This window comes from Triplophysa rosa, linkage group LG21, assembly GCF_024868665.1.
Source record: "Triplophysa rosa linkage group LG21, Trosa_1v2, whole genome shotgun sequence".
In the NCBI taxonomy this organism is placed as follows: domain Eukaryota; kingdom Metazoa; phylum Chordata; class Actinopteri; order Cypriniformes; family Nemacheilidae; genus Triplophysa; species Triplophysa rosa.
The window spans coordinates 16,995,708-17,010,514 of NC_079910.1; the positions used below are offsets into that span (position 1 = coordinate 16,995,708).

The 14,807-nt window shown below is 36.3% G+C and overlaps 1 protein-coding gene across 1 annotated transcript; it reads right to left on the minus strand.

Moving 5' to 3' along the window:
- Positions 1 to 141: 141 nt before the first annotated feature.
- On the minus strand, positions 142 to 8,744 carry lad1 (ladinin). The gene is made up of 13 exons (XM_057319591.1): positions 8,573 to 8,744; positions 7,673 to 7,804; positions 6,995 to 7,298; positions 5,362 to 5,429; positions 5,042 to 5,216; positions 4,091 to 4,177; positions 3,757 to 3,800; positions 2,776 to 2,818; positions 2,623 to 2,666; positions 2,474 to 2,540; positions 2,277 to 2,396; positions 2,107 to 2,199; positions 142 to 1,114 (listed from the first exon to the last, which is right to left on the minus strand). The coding sequence occupies exons 1-13, from the start codon at positions 8,608 to 8,610 to the stop codon at positions 1,043 to 1,045; spliced, it is 1,287 nt and encodes a 428-aa protein (XP_057175574.1). The 5' UTR covers positions 8,611 to 8,744; the 3' UTR covers positions 142 to 1,042.
- Positions 8,745 to 14,807: the final 6,063 nt, after the last annotated feature.

The window sequence follows — 14,807 nt, forward strand, 5'->3', positions numbered from 1 at the left end:
CCAGTGAAATTCATTTGAGCACTATAACATTTGCACATTCAAATAAAATTTTACAAAATCAGACCTGCCACAAATGTCCATCTTATTTTTCAATGAACAGCTTCAAGCATGTTTACTAAAAACATAACACATCGCAACCACTGGTATAAAAAGATTTATTCATCCGAACGGTAACCCTTCCGGGCTATAAGCAATGATTACAAGTCACAAGTGTTCCTAAAGATATAAAAAGAAAAGCTTTGGTTCGAGTAAGTAAGCAAAGGCCTGATGAGACGCATCCATTCAGCTCTGGATTGTGACTTTAGTGATTCTCTGGTAAGATAAAACAACTGCAAACGGATTATTTGTGGTTTTACAGCCCGATTTCCCAGTTTCATTAAATATTACTCATCACTATCAAGCAGGTTTGTGCAAAGAATAACGTTTGTACCTTCTACTGTGAGTTATGGCACAGGTCTGATGTGTCTCCTAATAACTTTATATGGTGTCGTTAACACTTGTATGGTCTTCATGATCAATAAAAAATGTTTTACAGATGTTTACTTCACCCGATTATAAGCAACATGCCAAGCATACCTAATGTTTTAAATTGACCTCTGTTAAATCACAGTTATGATTTTTTAATGTACTGTAATGTAAATAGAACAATGTATGATATGGGTGAAAAACAATGTATTATGGATAAATATTATAAAATAAATATATGTCTGAGGCTGAAAAACATTTTTAGTCAAAATTGAAAACCGGTCCCGCAGACCTGAACACCACACAAGGGTTAAAAGGAAGAAGCTGGACTGGGAACCACACAACAAAGGCAGTATTCTTTCAATTTTATGCGAGGATAGAGATCATTTTGAAAAGCAGTATTAATAGTCTTGTCTGGACACTGTTATCAGTGCTTCGATCGGTACACAGTTGAATGTAAATCAGTTTGTTTTAAAAAGTGCAAAAAATAGGCAATGAAAGGAAGAAAATGGAAATATTTAGGAGATGTTCCTTTATCTGAATCTGCTGAGAGAAAGGATTGTTTGAGCTTTCACTTTCACTTGTGCTCCTGTTCTGCTCCTTTTTCAAACAAGCTCTTCTTGCTCGAGATGTTCACGTGCCTCAGATCCTAAACATGAGAAAAACAATTCAACATCCGTCAGCGGTGAATTATCAGAGAAAACACGGCACAGTACAGTAATTTAAACTCATTTTCCTCTCATTTAGTAGAGTCATTTAGTATACAAACATGACAAGAACACGTCATATTTTACCTTATCATCAAACATTTAATAAAAATATTATAAAGTATAAATTTGTATTAATTAGTTAGGTGTTCATTATTTGTTTTAATATTTTTTTCTTGTTGCTGTACTATAAATAAACTGTACAGTAATAAATGCAATTTTCTAAAGGCAGTCATTTGTAGTTAGAAATATGTATTTCATACCAATCAAATAATCAAAATGGTCCCATATTTTCATTTTAATAATTTGTCGTTGGTGTGAAATGACCTAGACATGAGCTTTCTACGTGCGTTTCATTACATGTCTTTTCCTCTGTGTGCACTCTGTTAACATTTTATCGAACCAAACATCAAAGCAACAGAGCATGCAAGAAACATCACGTGTTATGCTTACATAATCCTGTACTACTACATTGTAATTTATAGTCCTTATGTGCATTGTCTTCTGTAGAAATATTGAACAGGGTCCTTTCAGGACATGCCTCATAAACTTTATTGGTTGATTTCTGAGGAACCCCCAGGGTGCAAATGATTCCACATTCATGAAATGCAGGACAAATATTTGTGTGATGACTAACAAACATGGGCCCAGTGTAAAGTGAAATACTGCCACCTAGCCAAAACCTGCTGAAAAACAGCATTGAGCGACTAAATTCAGCTACTAAAATCCAGACATTTCTTAAAATATTAGAGTTATAAACAGGTTTTAAAGTGTGAATAAACGATGCCAGGACTTTTTTTGGGGGGGGGGGTGAGTTAAGATTTGTTATGGAACCATACAGCCAGACACAAAACCATATTCATATATCTTCCACATTGTGATGTTCCTCACCTGATATTATTATCGAAAGCTGCATACAAATCGCAGAACTTACCGAAGGGCTATGTGACAAGGTAAATGTTTTATTCTGAACCCATTGATTTATTCGACCAGAAATTCCAGAAGAAAAATTGCGGAAGTCCTGAAACTGAATCATGCATAAAAGTAAATAAATAACCAAAAGTTGTATTCGGTCAGAGTTCTGCCACTAATAATCGCCATCACCTGTGTGGAGAAGATGTGGCTTTTCTCTTCTTCTTTTTCAAACAGCTCCCTCTTCCGTGACACCTCGTCTGCTAAACACCCAGTCTTGAGAAGCGTTGGAGATTTGGCCATCTCCCATTTCTGCAATATGGATTGATTGATCTTATTACCTATGTCAGCTAAAACCACCGACTAGGAGAACTAGAAGAGAAGCAGACCTGTGACGCTTGAGCAAGTCTTTCCATTTTCTCCTGGATGGAGCGGGATGATATTCTTTGTCGTGAGCTGATGGTACAGAAGAGGAAAAGTAGAATTTAATCCTCCTATTTAACGCTCGTACTGAAATACTGAAAACTGTGTGACTTACTTTCTCTGAAATGGGGACTTCTGTTCATCCTCTTGGTCGGGACTCTGTGGGTTTATTAAGAGATAACTTAAGCTGATGTTGAGACTGAAAAAAAACGTTTCTGAGGTGTTTATACAACAGTATAGACTAGATTTATAGAAAATATGGCTTTACCTTATTGGATTCAAAGGTCTTCGTTGCAATCCGCACACTTGCGCTGTTGATGAAATTGGGACTAAGATTTAAAAAAGCATTCTTGTCACCCATGATGCAGACTTTTAGACTTCATTATTTAAGGTATTATCTATTATAGTCATATTATATTATATCTTTTTATGTGTATTATATATGAAGAGTTTGGTTCCAAAATGAGATAACTCTTAAAAAAAAGTTTTCTTATTGTGCATTCCTATTAATATCAATCAAACTGCAGTTGGTTTGTTTGGATTTAAACCATAAAAACTCAAAAAATACAGCTAACTAACACAATAAAAACACGATAACATAATAAAAAACATGATTTTTGAATTTTTTTAAAAACCAAGTTATCTCATTTTGGAACCAAACTCTTCATATATTCTATTGTATTTATTATTGATTATTTTAATATTGTGAAGAAAGCAAAATTATATTTATATCTAAGAAAAGACGTCCTATAAAACATATATTTTACACTTTCACTAGTTTATTGAATTTAGATTAACAATGTCCCCCGGGAGATATATTTTACTTAACACTTTGGAAAAAACAGAAATAGTTTATACGTTGGATAAAATCTACGATGAAGGATGGGTAAAAGTTATAAAGGAAGTTCAAATGTAACATGAACGCGCCTTTAGTGAAAGAAACACTCAACGGACATTTTACAAAATAAAAGACAAACAAAATAAAAGTGTGCAAATATCAGTCAATATGATATGATACGATATATTTTCATTGGTCATTTCTTGCATGTACAATTGCAAATACATAAAAATCAAAACTACAACATTTATTTCAGAAATACTGTAACAACTTCAGTGAGCACAAACAGCCAAACAACAGTATCGTGCAATTCTTGATCTATTCTGAATCTGAATAAAAGTTGTTCACTTAGAAATCATGCTAAAAGTGAAATGAAAGGTTAAATGTACGTGTATTGTGTATAAGTATTACCTTCTCTGTAGCGGCATGCTGTCTTCCTCCTTCTTCCTCATCATCTGAAACATGTAATAAAGTACAGAGCAGTTGTCTGAGCTGTGTATGCGTTGACTTATTCAAATATTTAACAAACATTCACCAACTACGTATTTGAACACAGCACAGAAGATAAAAAATGAAAAGCAAGTGTAATGTTGTTGGCACAGGCAAATGGGACTGTAAAGGCTTGCTTTACTATGCCTGAAATGCAAACTTTGACGCTGTAACAAGGAATATGTTGATTCTTGACAGTATGGTACACGGAAACATGCACAGAACTATTTATATAGAGAAATGGGCACTTGCTTACCCTAAATGAGATGGTTCTGGAGCTCTGCCGTGTAAACGCAGGTTTTGTGGCTGGTTCGAAATTGCTTGGTGTGCCATTTTCTTGTCCCTGTGCATATATGAAACAAGAGAAAAAGACGATGTGAATGTATTGCTATATAAAAATACAACTTCTGTCATCATTTATTCACCCTCATGTCATTAAAAACCAGTGTATTTGACTGCATCTTCAATGGAACACAAAAGAAGATATTTTGAGAAATGTCTCGGTGTCGGTTTTGTGTTCATACAATGGAAGTCGATGGGTCAATGGTGTTTGGTTACCACCCTTTTTTTTTTGCTTTGGACATTGTACCACTTGTCCCATTCAGGTCATGTCTCCAGTGTTCCCCTAGAGGGAGTCCTAGTATCAATGTACTTTACATCTATGCACACTGCAACAGGTGCAAAAAGACCTCATGAATGCATCTTGTGCCAGATCAGGTCTAAAAATAAAAACACACACTTCTGTAATGTCACATTCAATTGCTTTAAGGGTCAAGTATGCTAATTAGAAAGAATATGTTATTGTCATTGCAAAGGCATCATGGAAACAGCAGTCAATGAGCAGTAAGTCAGATACTAAAAACAGAGCTAGACCGCTGCAAACTCATGCATGTCTATCTGTGTTCGCTTTAGGTAAAGCTTATCATGTGTATGAAAAGGGTCACAGTTCAACTGAACTCCTTCCAAGAGGAAGCAATGGTCTTCTTGATGGTAAATCAATAACACGGTTCTAAGACTTTAAAATGATTTGCTTCACGTATCAAAATGTATAACAATAAGCAATAACAAAAACTTTTTTTTTAAGTATTTAAACGTAATACTATGGTAATCTTTGAAGTACCTTGGAAGTATATATCAAAGTACTGTACCATTTAAAATCAAAACAGCACCACTTCTGAAATCTTGTGGAAGAATGTGGATGTCTCACCTCTGTGTTTCCATTTAGTGTAGGGCTCAGAGTGTCTGAGTGGGTGGGACTGAATGGGCTGTAAGGTGACCCCTCTGGATGCTGAGAGGGCGGAGACTTGGGGCTCAGAGGAGAAACCCCTCTGCTGGTTGCCGGGGGTGATGAGGGACTCTTATCAAAGGAGATGGAGAGAGAGCTAATCAAAGAAAAACAATATGATTTATCTTAAACAGGGAAAACATTGGGTTAGTACAGGATTATTACTGCACCATCATACACGTTAACATTTTAAACTAAATTAAGCTTTTGTAATATTTGTATTTATTATAGTAAATGTACACCTCACAAACTTCCGGGATGATTTTGTGGGAGTCACTGATGTTGAATTTTGGTTGCTTGCATTTTCTGACTGCAAAAACAGAAAACAGTCATTTGTGAAAAACAAATACGCATTTGTGTCATAGAGCACGTTTTTGGTCCAAGAAAAGATAACTGCAGAACAAGCATCACATGAATTACTTATGGACACATTTTGACCATTTGGCGTTTTCTATAAAGCTGCTTTGAAACAATGCCCATTGGAACTGAATTCATGTGGGTCAACTTTTTACAAAACAAACAAAGAAAAAAATGATTGTAGTTATTGTTATTATTATTTGGAGCTATATGCCTGATAAAATATCTAAATGACCTAAACCATCATAATTCCTGGTATTTTACCTTAAAACATAAAATCAAAAAAATTTAAAGGGATAGGACACCTAAAAATAAAAGGTTTCTAACAGCATTTTTGAGTTTTCATGTTACTAAAGTCAAACCTAAAGTCGAAAGATAGAAAATCAATCATATTAATTTCTTGTCTTTCTATACCGCTGCGGCCCTTCTTCTACAGAATTCACATTTGTTTTCAAACCTTTCGCAGAAATGACGACACGCTTCAGAAGTGGGTCAAATGACTTCATGTCCTCTCGTGTTTTGGCCCTGTAGGCGTGTGTAAGATAAACTAGACCTCCTGCAGATCTTTCTGTTAATCCTGTTGATGATTAATTACACACTCTGCAGGTGGTGTGCTGACCTCTGACCCCTGGTCACATGACAAACCTGTCAGATTTATACTGTATGAATGTGTCGATTCATAGACTACGAGCAGATTAATAGTGTGAAAGCCAGCAATGTGGTTCACTCTTCTCTGTTGTCTGTTACGAACGTAATAAGACACGCTAACAAATGTACAACCATTAACTTTAGGAAATCTAATCTTATTTGAATATTACTGGCCCGTTCAAACTAATAGGTGATGTCATTTGCACGGCTTTGATGGACACTGCACACATTTGAGGAAAAATACACAAAAATTCTTCTGCCAACGTGATCTCACGGGAAAACATAACTGTTGTGCAAGGTTGTGATTTAGAGATGCACCAATTTTTCGGGGCAATAATCGGCTAGTTAAAATCATCGATGATCAGGGCCGATTTATCCTGTCAATCAAAAGAGGACAGGAAAATGCAATGAATTTGTGCTCTGTATATAGAAAATTTTAAGAAACATCACTAGTTTTAATGTTGAATATTAATAGTCGTTATACTGTATGAATTAATAACATTTATTAGTTTTGAGAGGTTGTTATCTGGGAATAACGAACCTGCAAATGTAGCGACTGGCCAATCAGAATCAAGCATTCCAACGAGCCGTGTAATAAGAAATATTCATCATTTGAATCAATGGAGAAATTTCGTATCAGTGCATCTCCAGATTTTGTATATAGATTTTTAGTTCTATACCGTACCAATGAGATTTATACACTTCAGCACTCTCCTAAAATACTTATGAGAAACATGCAAAGATTTAGATTAGTTGAGCTTATGACAAGCTAATAGAAGGCAGACAGTACCACGCCACATATATGAATACAATACTACTAACAATGATATTGTTTTAATCAAACAGAAGTATTTTCCTAAAGAACCCTACCTTCTCATTCTTCTCTGGGTTAACAGAGGGTTCTGGTGACATGAGGGCCTCTACGCAGCGCTGAACCTTCTCTCTGTGCCCCTCGTCCCGTTTCTCTCCCGTCAGCTCCACGTGGGTCTCCCCATCTAAGCTGTCCTCCATGGTCCCACCTTCTCCCTCCTTGTTCTTCCTCAGAGTCTCCACCAGCCTCACCCGCCGCCGCTCATCACGGACCCGCAACATCTCCACAAAGTCCATCTGCAGCTGGTCCAGACCTCCTCCTGAGTTCTCACCGGATTCACCAACATCAGCTGATCCGCTAACACTGGAGACGTTAGATTACAAAATGTGTTTATGTGATGTAACGTAAATCATTGGTTGCGGATTTCACATTTGAGTGTCAACTGAAGTACCAACGTTCAAGCATTCAAAAGCAAAAGTAAACTGTGTCAACTATTGATATGATAATATTCATACCTTTACGGTACCATAAACGCTTATCTGAAAGTCTCAGAAGCTCTCGCCCGTGTGTTATGTAAATTCAATTGTGTCATGCAAATATTTCAAATAAAGTTTGCATTCAATTCAACATATCGCTGAGTCTTATCAATCTAGAGTCCAATACAACTCTTAAGTTGACAGAAAGCATCATACCGTGATGTATTTCTCTTTTTTATCTTTCTCCAGTTCATTTCATACCTACTGGTGTGTGGTTCTGCCTCTTTGTCGGGACTCTCATCCGGGTCGACAGTGGTGCTGGAGCCCCGTTCCTTCCTCCGCTTCTCTCTTTCCACTTCTTCCTCATCCTCCACAGTCCACTGTCGGGTCAGCCTGTAGATCAAACACATACACACCTCAAATGTATATATACCACGTTGATAACATCAGCTAGAACTACATAAAACACAACATGTCGGCTTTAACCATTTCAGCATCCCATTACTCTGTATTGACTATCATTCGATCTGATGGATGGATGACAGACGGATGAACTGAGTTTAAAAACAACAACATATGCACAACTGAAATACAAAAAGAATGAGAAGATGTATTATGATCAAGGGTCTCGATGATATATCCCAGAGGTGGGCTATTGTATTTCACCATATGAAAACAGTGTTTCATTGTGCAGTAACTGGTTTTTCAAGCTGGTTTTGGTTTAAGGATATTCAGTGCATTAAATTTGTAAGCGTGACATTACATTCCAAATGAGTGCACTTGATGTCAAAACTTTAATCTCTGCATGTCCAGTACCACTTACTTTCAGTTTTTATTTTAGTCAGGTTTTTTATTTTAGAAGATTAAGATTATGCATTTTCTTATTGCGCGTTATCTCTTGGGCTTCTGTATTTCTAAGGAAAATAATTATTTCACTTAAAAGAAAACTCTTGAGTCGTTTGTTTATTCATTTATAAAATATGTTCGGTGCTTTTTACTTTAAATAATGAGAAAGAAAAAAAATGCAATTGCAATCGTAAGTTAGCACGCATCTCTCCATATGTTATAATGCCAAGAATGAAAATAACAGACTCGCGCTCGGTTCTTCAAACATTAACCAAAATAAATAAATAACGAATATATACATTTAAATGTACTTACGTTGATAAAGCGGACCAGTTTTTCCGGCTAATGGACATTATTCTTGTTTCTTTAATCGCAATGACTCCCGGAGAGAGAGAGAGCGAGAGAGAGAGAGAGAGAGAGAGAGGGGGGTGTGAATGTATTTGGTCCTGTCTGTCGCTGTGTCTACCTTTACCCCGCACCTTGACAAGAATCACGTCACATGACCATCACAATCATCAGGCTTGTTCGACTTGATGCGGCGCAGCAAGATCCGACAGGCGGATGACATGAAAGTACCGCGAGAGCGATTCAAACAACCATAAAAAGTTTGCTTTCGAATCGCTCTCGCGGTATTTTGATGTCATCCGCCCGTCGGATTTTGCGGAGCCGCATCAAGTCGAACAAGCCTATTACCTCCTGCCGAGCGTGCAGCAGGTGTGCTCGGCTGCAAGACGCACTGTGCAGATTCAACTGTAAATGACATCGCAGCACCGCGACAGCGAGTCAAACGGACTGTTGTAGAATAGTTCTCGCGATACTTGGTTGTCACACGCGGATCGGTCTGCGTTGCAAGTCGAGCACATCAATACAAAAGTCATGAAATAAACTGAACACACATATTTCAGCGCTTCGCTTTTATCACAACCATAATTAGAAGCACTTCTTAAAACAACAAACTAGATTTATTAAAAAAACTTTTTTTTAAAGATTTTTTTTATCCATCTTTAGTTTTCTTTTACTTTAGCTAGTTTTGTTCATTAATTTAATAAAACCTTAGCCTTATGGACCGTTTCAGCGACAACAACATAAACAAACGCTATGTGGCCCAAACTTAATTTCCGGTAGACCTCTGTTGAGTGGTTTAAATTGATTAATTTAATACAATTTATCTGCAATGAAATGTTATATAATATTATAAATATTATAATATAAATGAATAAATTAAATAAATAAAAAATAATAAAAAATAAATTATAACCAAACACAGACTACATTACGTTAACTTCGGGCCAGGGCGTGTGTCCAAGGAAACCGTCTGTATTATGGGCTTAAACTATAGTTATGCATTTTATTTTTGTTGTTTCTTGATATACAAATGGCACTCTATCTGCCACAAAAAAAAGCTACAGTGGTATGAGGTTTTGCAGTTCAGAATCGATTGTAATTCAGGATCTGAAGGTGTTTGCTTTAGTTTTCAGTGCCACACCTACATTATAACACAATGGCAGACCTGCTGCACTTTGACCAAGGTTTTATGAAAAATGTAGAGGAAGTCGTAGTAGACTATCCAGTATAATACTGGTTTGGTCATGTTCTGATAGCATGTGTCTTCATTACTGTTTTAGTTTTACTCATTGTTTAGCCTGTTCATTCATAGAGCATTCCACATAAAGAGCAGAATAATGAACTTTACAAAAGCAAGTGCCATAAGTGCCCTTCACACCCCACCCAATGCCAAAACAGGGAAGAGTCCACTATGCAAATATAAGGCTGGAGTCCACAGTCTTCATAACAGCCTCCAGTTAACACTATCACTTAGAATTGGGAAAAGAAACATTTGCAAATTAGACTAAACAAAGAAGCACACCACAATTGCATTTATAAGCACGCAAAAGGGCATTGGGCATCGTAACTGTATTCTACTTTTTCACAAAATCATTTATTAGAATTTTTTTAAGAGAATTGTTTTTAGTTCAAACATTTGATTTCAAAAACAGTCATTTGTGAATATTGGCAAAACCTTTAATAACCAGAATATCACAGAAACAACATGTCAAACAGATGTAAGTGTAAGACTAAATATATATTTACCGCCTTAAAGGGGCTACGCCAGCTCATTTGTTTATTTTTACAGCTCACAATAGCTCTTGTTAATAACAAAACATATTGACACAATAAAAGCTGAACTACGCTGGTAATTATTTACTTATCAGCCATTTTAAGTTACGCAATCATTTGCTCCAATGCAGAACAACTGTCATGACCTTACTGTACATAGTTCAGTGCCACCTAAATTCAAGTGACACTATTTTATATCTGTTATTATAATTGGTATATTTAAAACGGCTATGACTTTATCAACAGTTGTCCAAGGGCCAAAGCCGATTGTTTTGAGAGTATATAATGTTTGGAGCTCTGTCACTGGATTCACTTTACTCTTATTCTCTTACACAGATAGTCTCACCGGATGTACAGTATGTGGGCCATAAACACACAGGAAAAAGATTTTCATTTTTTTAAGCACTTTAAAACCACCAGAGGCATTAGCTGTTGTTCACAAAATGAACACACTGAAATTGAAATGGACTGAAAATATGTTTGTGTTATGTTGTGCTCTTGATCTAGGCATCCATATCAACATCAGTTAATCTGTGTTCCTTCTCTTTGACCTCTTTTTCACTAGTTTCAGGTTGGATCGTACTCGTAGATCCATGGAGACTTTAAATCTAATAGAGATCAGTACAGCATCCCCAAAAACATCCTTAAGGTGGTCTTTGATCTACAGGAAGAAAGAGTCAGTATTCACCTTGCCTTGGCATCAAATTCTTTGTAATGAATGAAATGTAATGAATCAACCCTCAGCATTTGGCTCACTTTGCCCCATAACTGCTATTTTGGAAATCAAAACTAGCTAGATTACAAATTCAGCTAAGTTATTTCCATGCTGGTAAATCCCCAACATGCATTATAAATATTTGTAGACGTGGATACATTTCCTTTGATGTATTAGCCATGATATGCTTATATTTGACTCACATTCTGGCAGAAATAATGGGTGATTTCAAAATGTATAGTCACATGGCAACAAAAGTGTTTAGTAGCTCAGATACGGTGGATCAACTTACCCACGGGCTCATCTTATCCCACTATCCCTACTGATAAAAGATTAAATTCATACTTTATAATAAGTCACTTATTGTTAAAAGCATCTGCCAAAAGCATAAATGTAAATGAGCTACATTGGTTACACAGTGGTGACTATTAAGATTAAATGCATAGGAGGTCCTGTATTATGAGAACCAAATATCACATGGCAAATTTCCCTGCTTATCATTTCACTCTCAATACATTTATATAACAATAATCGTGGCAGTGAGCAGGATGACTTTAGTATTTACATTGCAATTAGTCAAATGAGGATAGACGGACATTGGGCAAGACCTTTGAATTGACTCTGTGAATGGAGAGTGGGTGGGTGGTTGGTTGGGGTGGGCAGCCATGTTTTCAGCATTACATTTGAAGATATGAGGACAAAACTGTGTAGGAAGATGGACACAGAATTTCGGAGATGTGAGGCATAATACCAGAAGCTCAGCAAAAAACACGCCATGCCCATGTGTTTGAAGGGGCGGAGCTTTTTCCATCAGATACACCTCTGTTTGCTTCCTTATACAACACCTTCTGATCCAGCTCCTCCTTAACCTTGGCCATACTCTCTCTACACCCAAACACATTCAGTCTAAACAGCATCTAAGTTAGGACTCATGTGCCTCATCTAGTGGGGTGTTAAGGTATCTACACTAAGACTGGTATGTATGACTGTCAACTTAAAAATATTAAAGAAATTCATACCAGCTTGGACTTCGTCTATAGAGCTGAGATGTCAAAGTATAATGAACAAAATAATGTACATAATACATCCAAAATGTTAATAAATGATATAACAATTACCAAAATATAATTATTACATTGTCTGATGGAATATGCGATTCTGATTGGATGGACGGTGTGCATTAAAAGCGTTATTACGCGGCTCGTTGGAATGCTTGATTCTGATTGGCCAGTCGCGAGATTTGCAGATTCATTATTCCCAGATAACAACCACTCAAAACACACGGTAACCCAGATGCAGCACATCATTTTGACAGTTTTTATTTTGAAAAAAAAAATCTTTTAATAACATTTATGACAGTAAATTTACAAATGGTTGATCCAAATTGCCTGTTCTAAACGTCGATTCTTACCTTAAAACTGAAAGTAAACGACTTTTCCTCGCGGAAGGTCTGCATTAGGTAAAAATGAGCTAATAAAATATTTCACATTCACATTTCATGTCCAGTTTTTTCTCATGTGGCAAGTAGCCGTGCAATAAGCCGGATAATGTACAAGCAGCCGGATGTTGTCGCGAAATAATCCTCTTCAGTGATACCTGATCGCACTGTCGGGCCTTATTTCTGCGATAACAACAGGCTGCCTGTACATTATCCCTTACTCAATGCATGGCTAGCCATGGATTATCCCTTACATGTAATACAAAGTGTTATATACCGTATTTCATTTTACATGCACTTGGATCATCTACTCAGATAAAAGATTTTCAGCAGTAATGAGATTAATGAGTGAAATCAAGTTGTAAGTCATTTTTTTCAACACTTATAAACATTAAAGATAAAAATAAGAACCATAAAAAATGAAAATATCAAAATAATAAGCAATGATAATAGAATGAACTTTCAGTTTATTTGGGTTTTATTGTTTATAATGAGTAGGCCTAGTCTTCTTCAGTGTGGGGTGATGTGTTGTGTCACCCCTGAACTAATGTAAGATGGAGAGATGTGCGCCCTTATTTAACCCACACTGACTGTCTATCTCTTATCTGTCACTGTAGGATATTATTAGAACACCAATCGTTAAGTGTCTCACTTTAACACACACACACACACACGCACGCACGCACGCACGCACGCACGCACGCACGCACGCACGCACGCACGCACGCACGCACACACACACCAACCCACGTACACGTCTGATGTCTCCACATCTGTCTGTCTGTTGTTTCGGTGAACCAGTTATCTACACAAGTGCAGAACTCACCATGATGCAACTTCTCCCATAAACATTTGGACTCTTCGGTTGCTTTTAAAATAAATTTCATTTCTGGTTCATTTTTGTCAAAATATCACTATTATTGTTGCTATTATTATGCTATTATTTTTACCAATAAGGTCACTTTAGTGGCTACTACGAGTTCACACAAGTTTAGTTCATCATATTGAGCGTCTTCATTTGTTTCATCAACAAATTTATTTTTGTAAGATGCTTTGTGATAAATGTAATCAGTCTTTCAAAAAATGATGTTGATATTCTTGCATTTAAATGTATCGTGCCGTAATAGTCTTTTTTCTTAGAATCTGCAACCACATTATTATAAGTCTAACAGTCCAGCTACTGTATGATCCTGCACTTGTGTCTAAAATACAGGTGATGTCTACCCATCAAAACAACATGACATAGACCCTCATGACATGGTGGTTAAACAACACACAAAGAACATGAAGTGATAGATATATCCATAATATGTCCATAATAATAAGTTTCCATTTGAAAATGGAAAAAAAACGCGTTTTCCAGCGTTTTCCAATAGGAAGCATATTGCACAGTTAGATCTCTTAAGGAAAACCAACAAAGTTTGCTGATATGTGCAGTAATATATTCACAAGGTCAACTGTGTGAAGTTCAATGACATCTGTAATATTTGTTTAAAAAAAATGATGTTGCAACAAATATTATTAAAATAAAGAGACACTTTTCATATTCACCATATGGCGACACCTGCTGGTCGAAAAGAGCCACAACTGAACATTGCGTTTCTATTTCTTTCACTCTGCTTTTCCCCAAAAGCTTTAAATATAGGCCTACACTTAAGATATATTTACTGTTTATTTTGTGCATTTTTTTACAAAATGTGATTGTTTCTCAAAAGCAAACATAGGCCTACTGTTTGTTACATAGTTACATTATAAGAAACATAAGGTAAAACACAGTTGAAAGTCACAATACCACAATCAGTGATCAATAATTAAGTAACAAGCTCATTTTAACAATTAAAACTCTGTTTTGTAGACCCACATAAAGAAAGACAAGAAACATATAACATCAAAGCACACGATCACAAGTAGATTCAAATACATGTCAGCCCCAACCAGAGACAGAATAAATATCATCATCTTATAAAAACAGCTCAGATCAAAAATCTAAGTTTAACCAATGGCACCGAAGTTTATTAAATGTATGTATTCCGTAAAATTCATAACTGATGGAATATTTTACAGTTTTTTTCAACTGCTAACAAGCATTGTTCAATTGAAGCCACATTTTCAAATCTCTTCACACAGTCTGCCAACATGACTGTTGGCCAAACAGTTCATCTCACCTCCAAAACTCACTCCGACCAACAAAACACGTCATCTATGTCTCAAAATAAGCTCATTCCAACATAACACTGACAACAATTCTCATTGTTGACACTACCTTTGGGTCTACAATT

Excerpts from the sequence above, each read along its gene's own strand:
- lad1 (XM_057319591.1), bottom strand. The coding sequence starts at position 8,610 with ATGTCCATTAGCCGGAAAAACTGGTCCGCTTTATCAAC. Across the intron at positions 5,430-6,994 it reads ACCCAGAGAAGAATGAGAAG|TCAGAAAATGCAAGCAACCA; the intron begins GTAGGGTTCTTT and ends CTGTTTTTGCAG. Across the intron at positions 2,541-2,622 it reads AAGTCCCCATTTCAGAGAAA|CTCACGACAAAGAATATCAT; the intron begins GTAAGTCACACA and ends CTGTACCATCAG.